General features: G+C 44.5%; 1 protein-coding gene across 2 annotated transcripts in view; it reads left to right on the top strand.

The window, feature by feature from the left end:
• Positions 1 to 2028: 2028 nt before the first annotated feature.
• The window catches only part of SGPL1 (sphingosine-1-phosphate lyase 1), a 55695-nt gene continuing 38146 nt past the window's right edge, over positions 2029 to 19577 (top strand). The window contains exons 1-2 of one of the 2 annotated variants that reach the window (XM_027596258.2): positions 2029 to 2124; positions 2845 to 2906. In XM_027596258.2, coding sequence (XP_027452059.1) covers positions 2880 to 2906 — 27 coding nt within the window. In that variant the 5' untranslated portion in view covers positions 2029 to 2124; positions 2845 to 2879. Of the gene's footprint in view, positions 2125 to 2260; positions 2280 to 2844; positions 2907 to 19577 lie in introns of those variants that run through there. The other variant, XM_027596261.2, reaches the window with a different exon arrangement.

Consider the following 19577-nt stretch of genomic DNA (forward strand, 5'->3'; position numbering starts at 1 on the left):
CTACAAAATCTGAAGCCTTAACTTTCTATCCAAACTCCACCCCATTCTTCTGTGTGTCTTTGGAGTGATCATTCACCTTCTCTGGGCCTTGGTGCCCTGATTGACAAATTGGGAGGTAATGAGAGTCAGCTGATCTGGGCAAGTTAGGACCTAAAGAGAGCCTTGGATGTAAAGGTACCTAGTGTAGTTCTTGGCAAAATAAGTTTCTTAGTCAGCTTGGGCTGTCATAACAAAATACAAGGTAAATGTGCTGGCAGGTTTGGGTTTTGGTGAGGATCCTCTTTCTGGCCTGCAAACTGCCGCCGCTTCATTGTGTGTTCACATGACTTCCTCTTTGTGTGTGAGTGGAGAGAGAGAGCGAGAGAGGGCTCTGGTCTCTTCCTTTTCTTCTAAGGACACTAATCCTATTATGGGAGCTCTGCGCTCATGATCTCATCAAAACCTAATGACTTTCCAGAGGCCATCACGTTGGGGGGTAGGGCTTCAACATAATGAATTTTGGGAGAGGGAGACACATTTAGTCCACAACAATAAGGACTAGTCAATATGGTTGAATTGGTTGATTCACCTGGGAAGAAGGAACGGACTGCCTGCTGCACGTAAGGAGCAGCGAAGTCATACTGCAGAAGTAGAGGGAGGGTCAGAGATGCACCCTGTCCTCCAGTCAGCCGGGACAGAGATTTTAGATGAAAGGATGGGAGGTAGTAGCTAAGAAGGAGATGAGGGAGAGCAGATCCTAGGATCTGAAGAAGAAATAAAGCAGAGCGGTGGAAGTGGGAAGTGGGGAGTGGGGAGATTGTGCCTGGAATCCCAAAGTGACTCTTGATGAGTAGACATCGGCTGGAGGCCCCAGAACATTTTCTGGCCCTTCAGCACTGAGAATGGATGTCTGCTGGGGGACCGCAGCAAGAGGGGTAAGGGTCTGGGGATGCCAGTGACTGATTCAGGAGCTCTGAACGGCGGAGATGTCTGGGACTTCCGATGGGCTGGGGCTGAGGGCCAAGAAGCCCAGAGGTAACCTGCTTGACCCTTTCAGGGTCTTCACCACTCTGGCTGGGAGGCCGGGAAGTGCTTGAGCGGGTGTGCAGAGGAAGGCAGCCGTGCTAACATGGGATTCCGTCCCGAGAGCACTGCTTGCGGGTACTGATGATGGCGATCACACTCTAAGTTAGTGTCCTCACATTTGCAAGGGGATGGAATTGGCTACCCTCATTAGTGTCATTTTTGTTAAGATTTCAAGATTCCATCTAGGTGTCATTTTTAAATCTGTTGAAAAATATACTGCATGCTGATCATTGGTCAGTTAAGTGTAACTATGCTACCTTCGCTCCTGCTGAATTAGTGTCCTGGGCAAAACAAGACAAACATATTTGAGATTTAGCTATTTCATCTGGAAATGAAGGGTGACATTTGTGGTCCCGGTGGGCACTTTCACTTGAGTATTAGATGCCTCCCAACATTGCTCATGAAAATAAAGTAATATTGGTAACATTTTTTGCCCACTACCTGGTCTCTGTTCTCCATATTTGTGGGGGGAGGGAACTATGGGGCGGGCAATTCCATTTAGGGGGTTTTCATGTAGCTTTTCTTCAGGCATTATTGACCTCGAGGAAATCTCCCGGAAAGAGAAGGGGGCAAATCTCTGAGTCACCCATTAAAATCCCAAAGGTCTCTTTAGAGACCCATCTTGCGTGGTTGCTTTGGATCAGTTTGTGCAGTGCTCGGCAGGCTGACTCTCTCAAGGGCTCCAAGTGACCAAATGTGACCAGTAAGCTGGTTTTTGTAAAGGGCAAGCTGGTGATGGTTGGGTGCAGGCAGGTTCCACCTTCCCTCGAGGGCCCGCCGGGGTGCCGGTCCCTGCCTGGCCAGCAGGCGGCGCGCACGCGCCGTGGGGCCCAGAGGGGAGGCGGGTCTTGCCCCCCGCCCCGGAGCGTGCGCGCGCCCGATGGCGGGGCCGCGCACGCCGGGGCTGGGGAGCCATTTCCGGGCGGGGAGGGGCGGGTCCGCCGGCGGTCGGACCTCCAATCTCGGTGGCGGCGGCTGCAGGGGGAGCCCGCGCTCCGCCGCCCGCGAGTCGGTCGCGTGGTGAAGAGGAGCGGGGCCGGCGAGAGGGAGAGGCTCAGGGAAGGAGCGGGGAAGCGGACTCGGGGCAGGGGAGTGCAGGAGGGCCGCTGAGGCTCCGGAAAAGGGAGGGTCGGGCTGGGGCGGAGGGCTCCAGGGTGGGCAGGGCAGGGGAGTGGAGGGGAGGAAGGAGGGCCCGGCGGACCGAGGGGCGCGGGGTGAGTGTGGGCGCGCCGAGCCCCGAGGTCAGAGGGAGCCGGGGGGGGGGGGAACCCGAGCGGGAGCGGGCTCTGAAACCCCACTCCCGCGGAGGTGGGAGCGGAGTGGGGAACAGGGATCTGCTGATCCTTCCGAAGAGAGGAAGGGCTCCGGGGTGGGAGCGATGGAGCCGGGAGCGAGGCCAGCGGGGCTCTGGAGGCTGGACGCTGGGCTAAGCTGCCCGGGGCTTCCGATCTCCGGCCCTGCTGCGTTGGTGGGCTGGGCTCCGGGGCTCCCGGCAGGGTCGGCGGCGGGCTGGGCGTTTCCGCGGGTGTCTACCTGGGGGGCTTGCTTGGTGGCAGGCTGGGTCTGGATTCGTTTGGTCAGCTGTGGGAGGGAAGCACAGTGCCAGCAGGATTCTGATTCGCTGGCCTGGGTGCTGGGGGTGGAGTGTCAATTCTGCGAGTGAAATCGGAGCTCTCAAAGGAGCGAGAGAACCATTTCTTGACTGCTCTAGCGACTCTAGGCGGGCCGAGGCGACAGTTTAAAGCTTTAGAAGTAAACAGACCTGGTTCCCTTTTGCAGAGGGGAGGCCCCGAGAGGAAGGCTGAGGGAGGAAGATGCCGAGTACGGACCTTCTGATGTTGGTGAGTCTTTTCCAAACATCCTCCTTGTTAGAAGGCACTTGTCCCTTAAGTTTTATTTTTAGTCTAAAGGATCTGAGTGTGTAGATCTCACTTCTGATGCTGGCTTTTGGTAGCTGAGCATTTCTGCCACCTTTTATTTTGGGTTTACTGCTTGGGATGGATAAATGACTGGATTAAATATACGAATATATTTGTATTTAATGAATATGAAGACTCTTACAGAATTCTTGCAATTGATTTTAATCTCTCCCCATACTACCAGAACAGTTTTAAAATTTCTATTAAATTTTGTCCGTGTCTGCCATGTATTCGTTTATAAGTGTTTGTCTCCCAGACTAGAGTTATGATTCCTCAGAAGACATAATCATGTCTTACTTGTTTAGAGATAAATAAACAACTGTCATGGTGCTCTGTGTATAGTAAGTGCTTAACAAATGCTTGTTGAGTTAAACTAATTTGAATTTAAGTTCTTTTGTTGGGCTGAGGAATATGCCTGTTTTGGTAGAGTCTGTTTTTTCCTCTGGAGATCTTTCCCTGCCCCCCCCCCCTTTTTTTTTTTGCCGAGCAGGGAGAACAGCATTGCCAAATGAGTGTTTACCAAAATGAGGTTTTATTCTTGGGACATTTATGATTCCATAGAAGCTCTTTATTGTGAGTATTGTGGGGACCCCATGGCTTTCCAATAGCTCTCTTGAAAAAGAGCATTTTGTTTTTGATAAGCTACTTCTCTGAGTCTGATGTCTCTTTGTGGGAAAACACAGATTTCAGAACAGTTCATTTTCCTCTCTTTATCTCACTATCCCAGAGAGCTGGTAGCTGTCCCTGGGAAACTGGCAAAAAAACCTAGCAGTGAGGGTTTTTTGTTTTTTTTTATACCCAGTCCTGACTTTCTGTAGTGGCAAAACCTATAAGGTCTGTGGGACGGATAAAGAAGGAAACTAAGTGGTGATTAGTTCCGGTTTGAGGCAGAGAGCAAGGATGGTTTTAGAGACCTGGGTAAATAGTTGGCTTATTCACAGAGCCTGATAACGAGTTCACCTAAAGTAGCTTCTTGCCTCAAATTTCATGATTGTCAGTAGATAATAAATAGCCTTATTTATTATGTGATTTTAAATGCTTATCGCAGGAGCCACGTATTAGAAAAATTGGGAGCTATACATAAACGAAAGGAAGCAATCCCCAATAATTATACTACGCAGAAATAAGCACCTTAGAGGGTTAATGCAGAATGATTTGTAACGATTGGAAATTTGTTTTTCCTCTTACAGATCAGTATGTTTATGTAAGTTAAGATTTCTGGTGTAAGTAGCCTACACCTTCATGCCCAGAGATGAGCTTGTGACTTCTTGGGCCTGTGGGCTCTCTTGAACAGTGTGATCAGTCACTGCTTTTTTATTTAGGATGTGAACTTGGGCATCGTTTTGTTTTGAAGTATTTCTCTGGCCACCACATTAGTTTTCATTTCCTCATTTGATAATCTAGAGTATCAAATGAGGGTGTTGATTTGCTTGTTGGTGTAAGGGATTAATTCACACGAATAAAGACTGGTTCTTGAGAATCCTCACTCTCTGAGGATTCTGTACGTGTTCCTTGAGGTGCTTTCTCTGGAGAAGTTGTCATTCCTTCTTTGTGGGTGTTGTGTTCTTTGAGGCCAGATGGTAAAGAACCAGTGGTTAGGGCCGGGTTCTCAACGGGGGTAGTAAACGGTCATTATCTGCATTCTTTAGCTACTTTGTATGAAGCAGAAGACATGTTCTGGGCCCTCTAACTGGCAAGAAAGGACCCCAGTTAATAAAAAATAACCTCCGTGCCAGGCGGTATATTGTAGCGCCCCAGAAGTAGGAGTAGAAGCAATCTTGGAGGCCGTGTGATGCAACTTCTTACTTAAATTGTATGTGAATCCTTTTTAGAGCATCTCTGATGAATGGATACCCCATCATCCATCCTTTCTGCTGGGGGAATAAGATGGGCATGAGCTAGGACACAATCCAAGTTGGATCCAGGAATAATAACATAAATCTGACAGCTAACATTTATTGAGCAGGTATTACATGTTAGGTGCGGAAATAGATACTCTACATATTCATTTAATTTTCGCAAAAACCCTTTGAAAACTATGCTGGCATCTTTTGTAGGTGAAAAACCAGGCTTAGGGAGGGTACTGCAGCGATGAGGTGGTGGAGCTGCGTTTTAACTACGGTTAGTCTGATTTCAGATCCCTCCTGTTCTGCTTTTGTGTTGCTGCCTCTGGGCCACATTGCCCATAAGGGACAGAGGTCGCTGAGCTTTGTGACTAATGGGAGAGGGTTTGTGTAGGGCGGGGTACCTCTGCCCTCTGAGGGGGCACTTTGGAAGTGTGTGGGGGAGTGCTTTTGTTTTCTAGTATGGTCTTGTCTGAAAACGTATATTTTATTACACAGATCTTCTGATTTATCTTCTTGTACCTTGCAGTTAGGGCATTATATTGAAATTTGTAAAAGTTATGTTCGTAGAGATCTTTGAATTCCGTTTCAGAATAATAAAAGGGCATAGAAGATATTTGTTCTAAAAAGAGGGCATTGGGGTTGATAGGTTTGGAAACTACTTGTCTGGACGGTATCCTGTGGCACTAAAGCATGAAGATGAACCGGAGTCCGTACATGATAAGCCTTGTACTCCACACCACAGAGCTGGGGCTGTCAGTCTTCGGTGCCTGCCTGCCCTTCCCTTTGCCCTCGTTTGATAAGGGTGGTTTGCCTGACTTTTTCCGTTTGCTCACTTATGTCATGAACCGTAATACTTTCCACCTGTGTCTCAGAGAGAATAAAAGGGTTGAGAGTATTCATCTGAGACCTGCGATGCTTTCAGAAGGATTTCAGGTCTGGAAATTTTTTTTAGCAGTTTCTCACCACTTTGGCAACCATTCTTTTCACCTATGTTCTCCTCCTCCCTAGTGCTGGGGAATGGTGTCACTTTGCAAGTTGTCAAACACTTAGAGCTTTTAAGAAAAGGGTATTTTATAAAGCTAAGTCTGCTCCTTTGGGTGGCTTTTCTCTTTTCTCATCCAGTGAATCATACACACTCTGATAGTGCTGGGCGGAGTTTGAGAGATAGTTTATCTAGGGCCAAGGTTCTCAGCTGTGATTTTGCTCCCCAGGAACATTTGGCAATGTCTGGAGACATTTTTGGTTGCCATACTAAGTGCTAGAGGTCAGGAATGCAACTACAGGCTCTGCTATGCACACAGCACTCCACCACCAAGAATTATGTGGCCTAAAATGTCAGTAGTGCTTGGGTTGAGAAACCCTGGTGTAGGCTTCCTGAACATAGGGAATAGCATCTGCGTAGCCCTTGCATTCATATGGGTGAGAGAATGAGTCTTAGAGTTTAGTGGGTCTGTTACAGTGCTACTTGGGGTTATTTTGTCCAGGGACCACTGCCTGCTGCTTTGGAATATATATATTGGACATCATACAGCACAATCTTCTGTAACACAGTAAAATCTTAAGAAATGATTTCTTTGCAACATTTCTGAAGCACTCTTGATGTGGAAACAATAAGCCTGTCTCAGGTTTTTGGGGGGAGTTCAAAATGGAATCTTTCCAGATCTTAGAGCTTTATCTTTTAGCCTTGACTCTTTCTCAGGCATGCTTTCTTTCTGAATGTCAAATAGGATTTGAGCAGTAAGCCAAAAGATGGGCACTGAAAGCTCATTTCTAGTATTTGCATCTGGTGTTTTATTTGTAGGATTGTCTAGAAGGAAGGGAAAATTTATTGGGACTGGTAGGACCTTTAAAATTTTGTTAACCATTTGAATGGCCCTTGTAAGATGAGCACTGTATTTGGCATTGTTCCAGTCTTACTGGTAAAGCAAAACTATAATAACAAGTCTGATAATTCCTCCAGCCATTGGTCTAAAGGAAGGAGGGATTATAAATAGATAAACCTCAAATCCCAGTATTTGGCTTGGTTTTGCAGTCTGTGTGTCAGGAATTTTTAGTAACATTTGCTTTCTAAGCTTTGCCCAAACGTACAGTTTGTACACATTGGTGGCAGAACTGGGAATCATTTTGGGATTAAGAATTTTCCATAGGGAATTGATTCAGAGTGAATCAGTCCATATGTGGAAACATATAGAGCACAATTACCAAGAGAAAAACCATGCTGGGGGGTAAGGGGAAATCGGCATCCGGGAAGATGGAACGGTGCAGGCTGAAGAGTAGTTTGGATATATCAGTTATCTCTTGGCACCACCCAATAGTGTGATTGAGGAGAAAAAAGGACTATTTACAAAGCTGAGCAGAATTAAGAAGACCCGTAGGAGTTGGTGAAACACCTCAGGGCTAAGAGCCATCATCATTCTTAGGCCTGAGTGGGCAAAGAGAGAGTAGCTTCTGGAACCTTGAAAGTTTAGCTGGAGGAGAGGGTAACCTGTAGGAATGCTGCCACTGCCAACCGGTACCCTAGCAGGGAGGGAATCAAGGGGAATAAATACCTCAGACCCTGTCTTTTCCCACCCTCTGATCTCAGGCTCGAGCCTTACATGGGCCAAACCTAGCTGGAAACCAGAGGGTAAGTAAGGGGAGCCTGGGAGATTTAATTCATAGAGGGCAGCCCTGTGAGGCACAGAGAGGTGGAGAAGGTTGGGTAGAGGATCTGGAGGAGCCAAGGGAAGATAACCAGCATGCTAAAGTTGAGGTCTAGTCAGTTCTGAGAGGCACAAGCGAGAAGATAGCTTGTTAGCAGAGTCTTGAAGAACGGATAGAACATGGAATGTTATAGAAAAGGAATGTTCTCACTGATAACAGAAGGATAGATTCAGAGGCAAAATGTTGCCACAGCTTTGGCAAGGCCCGAGCTGCTTTTTTCCAGAAGTAGCCTTAGAATCTTAATTGCCTGAAGGGCATTGAGAAATCCTGCAGTCCAACTTCCCTTGCTGTGTGGAAATCCTTTCCACGGTGCCCTGCCAGGGGTGGGTGCAGAGTGCTTTCTCGGGGAGTTCTTTCCATTGTTGGACAGCTTTAAATGTAGAAAGTGTTCCGTTTGTCCGGATCACTGATATATCTGGTAGGGTTAGGTTTGGCTGTGTATAAAAGAAAAACTATAGTAACAGAGATTTTGAAAAGGTAGAAATGAATTTCTCTAAAGTAAGAGAAGGCCAGAGTAGACCCTTCTTGGCTGATAGGGTCATTCCTAGGCCTTCGAGGAGGTTCCACCATATGCGGTGCGTCCTCTCCTGGTCCAGGAGAGCTGCCCTGAGCTTGAGCTGTTATGTTCATGTTTTATTTGGTAGGAGGAGCAAAGGCAAGGAGAAGGGCTTGCTCTCCTTTTTAATTAAAAATGTTTTCATGTGAAATTTATTACACAGAGAGAGTTATATAAAGCACATACCTACATTTTACATTTTAAAGAATAACAATAAAACAGTCATACCTCTATCCCCAGGTTAAGAAATAGAATATTTACCCCTCATCCCTTGTGCCTCGCCCTGATTATATCTCCTTTCCTCCCCTCTAGGGATGACTATCCTGATTTTTGGAATAATCATTCTCTTCCTGTGTTAAAAAAAAAAAAAAGTGTTACCACCTATGTATATGGCCCTTTAGTTTTGTTCTTTTTTTTTTTTTAAGATTTTATTTATTTATTTATCAGAGAGAGAGCGAGAGCACAAGCAGGGGGAGCTGCAGAGGCAGAGGGAGAAGGAGAAGCAGGCTTCCTGCTGAGCAAAGAGCCCGATGTGGGGACTCGATCCTAGGACCCCGGGATCATGACCTGAGCCGAAGGCAGACGATTACCGACGGAGCCACCCAGGCGTCCCTAGTTTTGTTCATTTTTTAACTTGCTGTAAATCGATTTATATGTAGTTTTTTTGTGATTTCCCTGTGTTGCTCCGTGTTTGTGAGATTCATTCATGTTATTCCATGTAGTTTATGAGTTTTAGTTCATTCATTTTCATGGTTGCCCGGTACTTCACTGTATGACTACCACAGTTTATCCAATCCATGATGACGGACACTTGGGTGGCTTCCAGTTTGAGGCTTTTTTGAGCATTACCGTAGTGAACTTTCTTGTATATGAGAAGTAATCAACAGTGTAAGTTTTTCTGGGATTTATTCCTGGGAGTAGAATCACTGCATTGTAACTCACTAGATGAGAAACTTTGCAGAAGTCGATAACAGTTTATACTCCTAGCAGTAGTTCTTGTTCCTACACAGTTGGACAAACCTGATGCTTACAAGGCTTTTTATACTTTTTGCCATTCCAGGAGGGTAAAATCTAATTGATTCCCATATGCAATTCCCTGATTACTCCTGAGGTTAAGTGTCCTTTTCATTGAACATTAACTATTTGGATTTCATGTTTTGTGGGTGCCTCTTCCAGTCTTATGCTTTCTCAATTATTTATTTCTCCTTGTAGTTGTATTAGATTTTGTTGTATGTATTTTGAGATTTTGTTACTAGGTACATACAGATTTAAAATTGTTACATCTTACCTAGTAAGTTGCACTTTTAGCCTGATAGTGCGGTTTTGATTTAATATAATATAGCTAATTGAGCTCCTTGTCGTGAAATGGGCAAACTGTAAAGGTTTGATGAATGAATGAGTGACGCCTATTGTATAGGCAGAAACTGCAGAACAGTCTTCCTCCTGGTTCGTTTTTCTGGCATACTGTTGTTTATGTGGCCTATTATCCCAGGCAGTGGATAAAATCACTTTTGAATTAAAAAAGAAAAAAGGTAGTTTTCTTTTTTGAGATAGAACTTGCATACAGTAAAGGGCAAGAATCTTAATTATACAGGTCAGTAATATTTGCATGTGGGATACACTGTACTCGCCGCCCAGATACTAAGAATATCCAGCCTCCCAGCAAGTTCTTCCTTCCCTTCCATCTGGACCCCCAGAGGTTATCCTTCTCACTATAGATTCGTTTTGCTGATTTTTGAACCTCATGTAAATGGAAACACACAGTATGTTTTATTTCGAGTGTCCTTTTTGCTGAATCTGTGAGATTCAGCCATGCTCTTATGTAGCAGTAGTTTTAAAAACCATAGCTATGTGGTTTTACATGTATAAAACAGGGCAGTTTATTCCTTCTATAGTTGATGAACATTTGCGTTTCTAGTTGTTGGCTGTTTTGAATGAACATGTCTTTGGGTAAACATAGCATTGCCAGGTCATGAGGCCCGCTGCCAGACGGGTTTCCCAAGTGGTTGTACCGATTTATACTCCTACGGGGTTTTCTTAATGTGTAACTTGTGCTTTTAGCTTTTAGGCAGCAAATCCTAAATTTCTGTTACCTGCACACTAGACGTGGGAGACAGCATTGAGAGCTCTGTCCTGAAGTAGGGTAGGCACTTTTAAAGTATGAAATGTCCTTCCTTTTCTCTAATTCCCCCGGAGAGTAAAAGCCTACTGTGTTCTTATTTATCTGGTCTCTAACTATTAATAAACATTTGATGGAAAAGAGCAGCCTTCGTTCTCTGTTAAGGGCAGAGTTTAGATTTGTAAAACACCATTTGTAACAGTGAATTCCAAGGTAAAATCGTAGTCCTCTGGAGCTCTTTGGAATCCACACAGCTGTTGTGGTATATTTACCGGGGAGACCTTTTTTTTCTGGAGGCTTTTCTGAAAGCATTTAAATGTATTCCTTTGAAATGCATTTTGGCAGATAGGACTGATGTATTCCCTTTTAAAACCATCTTGAGTTCCAGTCTTACTGGTGCTGAGACAATTGAGGCAAATAGAAAATTCTGTTTTCATATTCTAGTAGGAAAGACTTGAGGCCAAATACAAGAATGCCATGGGGACCTGCTTCTTGTCTAGCTGCACTGCAGTGGGGGCGGACAAAGGCCTAGGAGTATGCTATGCAGCCCTTTTTGATAAACTTGTGATTTCAAACGCTTTCCCAAGAGTCCTAACAATAGCAGTTAACAGCAGTCTATCCAGATGCCTGAAATCAGGCTTATGATCTGTAAACATGAGTAGGTAACCAATATAATCCTGTTTTGTAGATAAGAGGGCGCTTGCAACCTTCTGATTGAATTAGATAGTTGAAGGCTGAGAGTTGACTTAATGTTTGTCTTATTAAATGGAGGTGGAGCTCACTATTAGCATGTATTTCATTATTGGCGTCTGTAAGAACATACAACGGAGGCATGGGAAGCAAACCACTTAAATCCTCTCCCAGCTCTGCCTATGGGACTTCGCTTGGGACATCGCAAAGCTTACTTTTCCTTGCTGCTTACTGAAAAGGAAAGGAAAACGTTTATCATAAGAGACTCATTCAGGTTCATCAAATATTTAGTAAGCATTTATTATCTGCAGTCAACCTCTTACTTCCTGACTGCACTGAATATTCACAACAACCTGTGAGTAGCTAGATGAGTGTATCTTTTTTGTCTTGTGAACTTCTTGTTGAGTTGTAACAATGGCATCTGCTTTTGCAGATGAGCAAAATCCAGCTGCATAGAGGCTCGGTCATGGGCCAGAGGTCACACGGAGCTAAAATTAGAGTAGAAGTCTCTGATCACCGGTCCAGACTTTGGAGGGCTCCAACAGCTGTCTGTGACGTTCAGTGAGTCCCCAGGAGTGGTGATGAGTGTCGGTTCAGAACAGCACCCAGAGCTGGCTGTCCCTTTCCCGTACCCTTGGTAGTGGCTGGAGTACGTGTTTATGAGCTGCCAAGGGAGAAAGCATTTTTTTAACAAATTCATCATTTTAGCAGTTAATAATTCTACTTATAGACCCTGAAAAATATATATCTTTAGGCAATAATGACCTGCTTTGTCTAGTTTGTACATAATTGCTCTACAAATTTCTAAGTTATTTTTAGATACTTAGGATTGCTTTCCTTTGGAGTCCAAAGCTTTACTCTCTTTTTCTGGAACTTCATGGTTTCTGCTGTTTATAGTCCATATGGGAACTTTTTTTCAGAAAGGCCTTTGGGTTTTGGGGGTTTGTTTTGTTTCGTTTTTTATTTTATTTTATTTTATTTTATTTTAAAGATTTTGTTTATTTATTTCAGACAGAGAGAGAGAGAGAGAGAGCATGAGCGGGGGAGAGGGGCAGAGAGAGAAGCAGGCTCCCGGCCGAGCAGGGAGCCCGATGCGGGACTCGATCCCAGGACCCCGAGATCATGACCTGAGCCGAAGGCAGTCGCTTAACCAACTGAGCCACCCAGGCGCCCCTTGTTTCTTTTTTTAAAGAAAGCCTGTGAATCTTAGGTGGTTCGTCTTAGCTGAGAGAACATTTGGTGAACATAAATGAAACTGCTGGGTTATAATGCCTTTTTTTTTTTTTTAAAGCATCCACTTCATTGGTTTTCACTATGTTCACAGAGTTGTGCAGCTAATACCACAATTTAGAACATTCTCAGAAGAGACCCCATGTCTCAGCAGTCACTTCCTTATGTCCTCCAAGTCCCCCGGCTGTAGGTGACCCCCAAACTACTTTTTGTCTGTAGATTTCCTTCTTCAGAACACTTCATATAAATGGAATCCTATAGTGTCTGGTCTTTTGTGATTAGCTTTTTTCACTTAGCATGATGTTTTGAAGGTTCATCCATATTGTAGCTTGGATCAAAATTTCATTCCTTTTTATTATAGTCATAAGGCTTTTTTCCTGGAGAATTTTAAGTGATGGATAATAGTTCTCACCTATAGGCAACATAGGGGGCTTGGGTTTACTCTACATATAATAGGATACTTTGTCATATTAAAGCTACTTCTATGATTCATTTTGAAGAGGGGTTTATTAACCTGGGGAATATGGACCCCAGTGACTGGCCTTCAGGATGTCCCAAACCCTTTGTAATTATTTGCAGTTTGGTGTTCCCAGACATTTTTTGGTGGGGGCGTTTGGGGACCTACAGGTTTTAGCCTTTGTTAAAAGATAATTTTCAAGAAAGGTCAAATCATGATGCCGATACAATATAAAATGAACACACATTAAAATTTTTATTTTGCTTATAATGAGGAAACCAGTTCAGAGGAAAGGTCCAAAGAGCAGACACATTTATAGATCAGGAATATTAAAATGAATACGTAAACAGCACCCAAACTGGTTTCTTCCCTAGTGGAGAGGGAAGTCACTTGAACCATTACCAGACCTGGCAAATTTTACATGTTTATAGATGAAGGATAGTTTGAATTGCTGTAATTATATACAACTTATAGAGTTGTACAATAATTTCCTTATAGTCAAAATCAGGTAACCAAGAGGGAGGCCTTAGATAATGTATAATTTTCCATTGGAAACACATATCTTCTTCTGCACTTTCAACAGATTATCAAAAAAGTCAGAAACTTTTCTGAGTGTTAATGTTAAATTTAGACCCTTCTTCAGTTTTAAAAAAGTAGCTCCTCTGTGACTAGATTTTTGAAGGCAGATTTTCCAGAGGGTGTTTATATCAGTTGATGGCCCGTCAGAGACCCAGGGATGGGTCTTTGGTTTGTGCTTTTGAGTAAGATTACATGTTGGAAATCTCCAGAGAAGTAGCCTTTGCAACTTAACTTAGGTTACACTTCCCGGCACACATTCAGTGTTTCTTATCTCTAATAGCAGTATGACGATTGAAATGGAGATTTCTATAAATATAATTTGGAAAGTATAGGTATTTGAACTAGGTGACGAAGGTAGAAATCCTATTAGGAAGTAAGGACGGGAAGGGAGAAGCCCATATGACTTCTTCCCCAGCTGCGGTATGCTCAGGGCAGTCAAGACTTCCCCTTTGTGTGTGAAGAATACGGGATTATTTCTGCTGGTCCTTGCTTGTAATATTAAGGAGTTCCCATTAATTGCCCAGAGGATAGTGAACTCCTTTTGTACTTTGAAAGGTAGCTTCTGTGTATGTGCACATTTAGCTACTTACCGTTAAGAGGCTCTGGGAGTTCATAGCTGTCAAGTTTGAGTAGACCTTCCCCCCCCGCCCCCCCCCCTTGCCTTTGGGTGAGAATGTAATTGCTGTTACCTGTAATTGCTCTTACCTCAGCGTCCCACCAGCCTGTTCCTCTGCTTACTGAACTTGGTTTCCTGCATGTCAGCGTTCTCTCCTGGTTGAAGTTCACAGGGTGCCTTTCTTGATGTGTCACAGGAGAGAAGGGCTCTGAGTCTTCAGTGACAGAATCCGTGTCAGTCTTCACTCGGTGTCTTGCCCTGCCCACCAGTAAATAAATACAGAATTTACGCACCTGTTTGGCAGTGTTTAGGGCTGTCAGCGTTTATGAACTTAGAAGCTTTGATTTTCCGTGGGTACACTTCTAACACTGCACATCTGTCCCCTTTCTGAGGCCAAGATTATGTCTCAGTGATGGTCAGGTGCTTTGCCCGAATACTCTGGGGCTAAGCATAGAGCAATTAGACTTGGTAAATGTTTGTGGAGTAATACTGAGCTATACCTCTGACTCTTGAGGCGTGGCTAGAAGGGAAAACATGGACCGTTAAGCTCGTTGAGATGAACTTAATGCACATAGTGGAATTTTGGAGGAAGTATATGGTTTCGTCTTTACCACCTAAGAAATGATGATTCAGTCTCTTCTAACATTTCTGTAATGCAGTCAAATGACTGGTTTTGTTGCTCAGTTCTTACTTCTTTAATGACCCAAGGGAGTTTTTCCTTTGGGCTTGTGATCTGGTTTTGCTGATAAACTTGAATGCCTTTTAAGGTTCTAAAAACAATCGTGTTTTCTTACCTGTTTATTTTGCACTTTGAAGTTCTGTGGAATGTGATATGAAAGAGAACCAGATTTAATTTGCTTTGTTTTCTCTGTTTTTAGGGCAGAAGTGGAGTAAGAGTGACTACATTAACTCTTTGGCGTCTTCTGTATTTTAGCTCCACTCCTTACCCTGAGTCCCAGGCTTTAAGTACCATCTGATCTTAAGACATTAAGGCAGTGGGTAAACTCGGTAAGACAGGTCTTCTTTTCCTCAGCAGCCCACTCCTGCTTCAAAGCTCAGATTTCTGGCTCTTTGGGAAAAACTACTGAGTGGTGAAGTGTGTAGTTGTATCAGATGTAAAGAAAGTGGAAGGAGGAGGAAAACAAACCGCTTTTTCTCTGCAGCACCGCAGGGTGGGAGATTTTGATTTTCATTAGTATTTGGCTTAAGAATAAATAGGAGCCTGGAGCAATGAGTTGGTCTTGTGGACTGACGTGGCTGGGCCCTCAGTGACACTTCCAGGAACGCTTGGAGATGTTTATCCCTCATCTAAAAGATGGATAGCCACTAAGTTTGGTGATTGAGTCTCAGGAATGTGTTAAGTCAATTATTCTACGAAAGAAATGTATGGGGAAGCTGTGTGACCTTGGGGCTTCATTGTGTTCCTCTGTGAGGGACGGAGAGTGGTCATGTACTGGTCTTTAACCTCCCTGTTGGCTCTGGCGGCCGATGACCTGATATATCTTGTGAGTTCATCTGAACGGTGCCGATGTGTGCAGTCTGGTTACAAATACCAGCCATTGTCCTCTGCGGGTTCGAGCCACTGCCACCAGGAGAGATGTGGGAGAGGCGAGGCAGAATCTTCCCTAGGATCTTACAGAGCAGTCCTAAGTGTGTGCAGTATTATAATGATTTCACTTTAGTTGAATAAATAAACGTTGCGTCCCTGCCGTGTTGAAGGTGTTGTAGGAGATATAAAAATTATGCCTTTGCTGTTGTTTGTATTCTTTTTTTTTTAATTTATTTATTTGAGAGAGGCACAGCGAGAGAGGGAACACAAGCAGGGGGGAGTGGGAGAGGGAGAAGCAGGCTTCCTGCCGAGCAGGGAGCCCGATGCGGGGCTCGATCCCAGGACCCTGGGACCATGACTTGAGCCGAAGGCAGATGCTTAACGACTGAGCCACCCAGGTGCCTCTGTTGTTTGTCTTCTTATCAGCCCCTTGGTACCATAAGGGAGGTCAAGTATGAAGACAATTACTTGGTTATTCTCCCGCACCAGGGTTGAGCGCTCTGCCTCTGGGATGAGTTAACTCACAGTGCAATTGGTTAAAGCCGTTTGGCCCTAATTGACTCTTGAGAAATAACCTGAATTGAGGCATACTGGAAATGCAAAGAAGTCATTGTGCTGTGATAGGAAGCTGAACCTTTTGTAGAAAGGTAGCTTTCCCAGAAGCCCAATTTCACAATGACTCCACAGTGATATTGTTAGGAATCACTGTTCTGAATTTTTCCTTCCTTTACCCCCGTGAGTGACAGACTTACACTTGAACCCAGGTCTCTGTTGTGGCCGGCAGTCCTCATTTGGATGAGCAAGCGTTTTGATGGGCCCAAGTTGGGATGGTAGCCGAAGAAAACTAGGGAAAGTAGTTCGTGGGCACTTTAGTTTTGACCAGAAAACCTTAGTAGGCTTTGTGCTGGGTCATGATCAACTGAGCAAAATTGCTACATTTTCTTTGGCAAGGAATCCATGTCTCTGTTCAGAAGTTATTGGTAGAGTCAACCATTCTGACAGTGGGAATGTTTTTCTTTGATCTTTAGCCTGATTTTCTTTGATGTGGGAGGATCAGGAAGGAGAACGTACATTGGAATAACTTGTTGGTTCCTCTGCTTGGCCTCACAGCGTTTTGGTTTTCTTGACTACTCTTCTTTTAGGTCATACTCTTCCAGTTAATGTTTAGGTATGTTAATGTTGTGTAGCCCTAAGAGATGGTTCAGGATATCTTGGAATTCAACTCTGAGTGTGTGAAGTCCTGTGTTTTAGTCCTGACTTTGCCCCTTATTACTTTGCTGTAGAGCAAACTTAACCTTTCTTGATTTCAGTTTTTACCACCTATGAAGTGAAACCATTCCTTCTTTTTTTTTAAACCGTTTATTCTTTTTTATTTATTTATTAGTGAGAGAGAGAGTTGGAGAGAGAGCACAAGCAGGGGGAGGAGCAGAGGGAGAAGGAGAAGGAGACTTCCTGCTGAGCAGGGAGCCTGACGTGGGGCTCAATCTCAGGACGCGGGATCATGACCTGTGCCAAAGGCAGACACTTAACTGACTGAGCCACCCGGGCGCCCCGTGAGACCGTTCATTCTTTTTTTTTTTTTTTATTAAAGGTTTTATTTATTTATTTGAGAGAGAGAGAATGAGAGACAGAGAGCACGAGAGGGAAGAGGCTCAGAGGGAGAAGCAGACTCCCCTCTGAGCAAGGAGCCCGATGCGGGACTCGATCCCGGGACTCCAGGATCATGACCTGAGCTGAAGGCAGTCGCTTAACCAACTGAGCCACCCAGGCGCCCGAGACCGTTCATTCTTAACCTGAGAACCTCATGAGGTTGTAAAGTACACATAAAATAACATGAGAGCCGGTTAAAATTTTAAGTTATGTAACTATCGCCATGGGGCGCCTGGGGGGCTCAGATGGTTAAGCGTCTACCTTCGGCTCAGGCCATGGTCCCAGGGTCCTAGGATCAAGTCCCGCATCGGGCTCCCTGCTCCTCGGGAGGCTGCTTCTCCCTCTGCCTCTCTCTCTCTGTCTCTCATGAATAAATAAATAAAATCTTTAAAATAAAAATAAATAAATAAATAAATACCACCATGTATTCTCTACAAATGAGTTAATGCCTTTAAGTGCTTCACCCTTTCCTGTGCATGTTTATCACGGCCCCTCTGGCCTTCTCCTTCTTCATTTTATTCCCTCTGTGATCAGGGGGTCACCCAGTCTTTGAGTTTTGAAGGGAAGAGACAGTTTTAAGTGAAACAAACGGGTGATCTCTGACCCCTATAAAATAGCACCATGTGTGTAGTAGGTGCTCAGAAAATAATTGTCATGTGGCAGAAAACGTAAAGAGCAGTGGGCACGTGTGTAGCGGAGGCAGCATTGCCCCGAGATCTGCTCAGGAAGTGGGGGAGGCGGCGCTGGGGTCGCCTGAGCTGAGACGCCCTGGCTCTTGAATAAAGTGAGTACAGATGGTTCGCCCTGCGAGGTGTTATTTGTGTTGTTATTGTTGTTATTTGTATTAGCTCCGAGGAAGGAAGCACCATCCAGTGTGGCTCTGGAAGCGTCTGCCAGATGGTTTTTCTCTTGTAGTCCTATTCATTCTTGGGGGAGTGTTTCTCCTGGTATTCGTTGTTCCTTAAGAAAATCGCTGTGGAAGAAATATCACTGCCTAATTGGCAGTTGGTCAGGTGCAGTCCTAGTTTTCAAAGAGGTTTTTTTTGGGAGGGGGAGGGTGTGGATATAGTGCCACCGAGGGAAGTTTGTCTGTGGAATCTTTTCTCGTGGAGGGATTTGAGGACCGAAAGAGTTAGCAGTCATTGGGAGCAGCTGTGGGCTGGTACCAGTAGGGAAGGAACCTGTGATGGAAGGATTCTGCATCTCTTCGACCGACCGTTCCCTCATGACATCACAATCCCGGCCTCACAAAAATGTTAAGAGAATAAATCTTAAGTGCAAAAAGCCCTGAGATTGTGTGGAGTGCAAAATGCCTCCGTGTTAACACCCTTGGCTGCATTACATTCTGCATTTAAAGAAGCCAGGAGTAGATCACAGTGAGGCTTTTAAACCTGAAGGTCGTGATCCATTCAGAGGGAGGCAGAATCAATTTAGTGGTTGGGACATTTAAAAGAACGAGGAAATAGAGAAAAAAATGTACATGCATCACAAGTAATGAGGTGGTAGGTTTTATTTTGGAAACCTTTGTTTTGGTTTCATGTCTCTCTGTTGCAGTGTGTACTGGATGGTTGTAAAATACGCTTCCGCGGGTCTGGGCTGGAAAAGTGTGAAACCGGTGGCACCTCAGTGGCTCAGTCAGCTAAGCGTCTGCCTTTGGCTCAAGTCATGGTCCCAGGGTCCTGGGATAGAGCCCCTGCATCAGGCTCCCTGCTCAACAGGGAGTCTGCTTTTCCCTCTCCCTCTGCCCCTCCCCCTGCTCGTGCCCTGTCTCTCTCTCTCTCTCTCTCAAATAAATAAATAAAATCTTTAAAAAAAAAAAGGGAAAAGTACGAAACCCCATGGTCTAAAAAGTAACATGCAGGGGCGCCTGGGTGGCTCAGTCGGTTAAGCATATGACTCTTGATTTGGGCTCAAGTCATGATCTCAGGGTCGTGAGATCGAGGCCCGCATCAGGCTGCATGCTGGGCGTGGAGCCTGCTTGGGGTTCTATCTCTCCCTCTCCCTCTGCCCCTTCCCATCTCCTCCTCCCTCTCTAAAAAAAATAAAAAGTAACATGTCCCAAATTTACAGAATTTGTAGACTTCTTATGAAAGTGTCTTGCTCCCTTGAAGAGATTTGGGGATTGGAAGGGTGCGATATGATTGGGACTAAGAGGGCCACTAAATTCCCATAAACCCTCGCAGCCGCCTTTTGTCTAATAATGATTAGGATTATTATTTTGATGTCTTGTAGGCATCAGTTAAAACTTAATCATTAGATGGGAAATGGAAATGAATAAGAAGAAAAAGGCGGGTTAGTTTACTCATCTTTACTTGACAGTAGCTCCTTAAAGTAGTTACTATTTCAAATCTTTGTATTACTGAGGTTTTTCTTTTCTATTTTAATACTGTACTTTAAAAAGATTTACGGTATTCTTTGTCATCATTTTATATATATTCCGTGGGCAAAGTGTTTTGTTTTGGTTTTCCTCCAGAGGAATACAGTCCCAATCTGATATGGAGGAAGGAATGCTTTACTTGTGGAAATTTTACCAAAACCGCTCTGTTAAGGGTTGGAGATCCGTGCCCACACGTACCCACACACACCCGCAGGTACAC

This window comes from Zalophus californianus, chromosome 15 (assembly GCF_009762305.2).
Source record: "Zalophus californianus isolate mZalCal1 chromosome 15, mZalCal1.pri.v2, whole genome shotgun sequence".
NCBI classification, from domain to species: Eukaryota; Metazoa; Chordata; class Mammalia; order Carnivora; family Otariidae; genus Zalophus; species Zalophus californianus.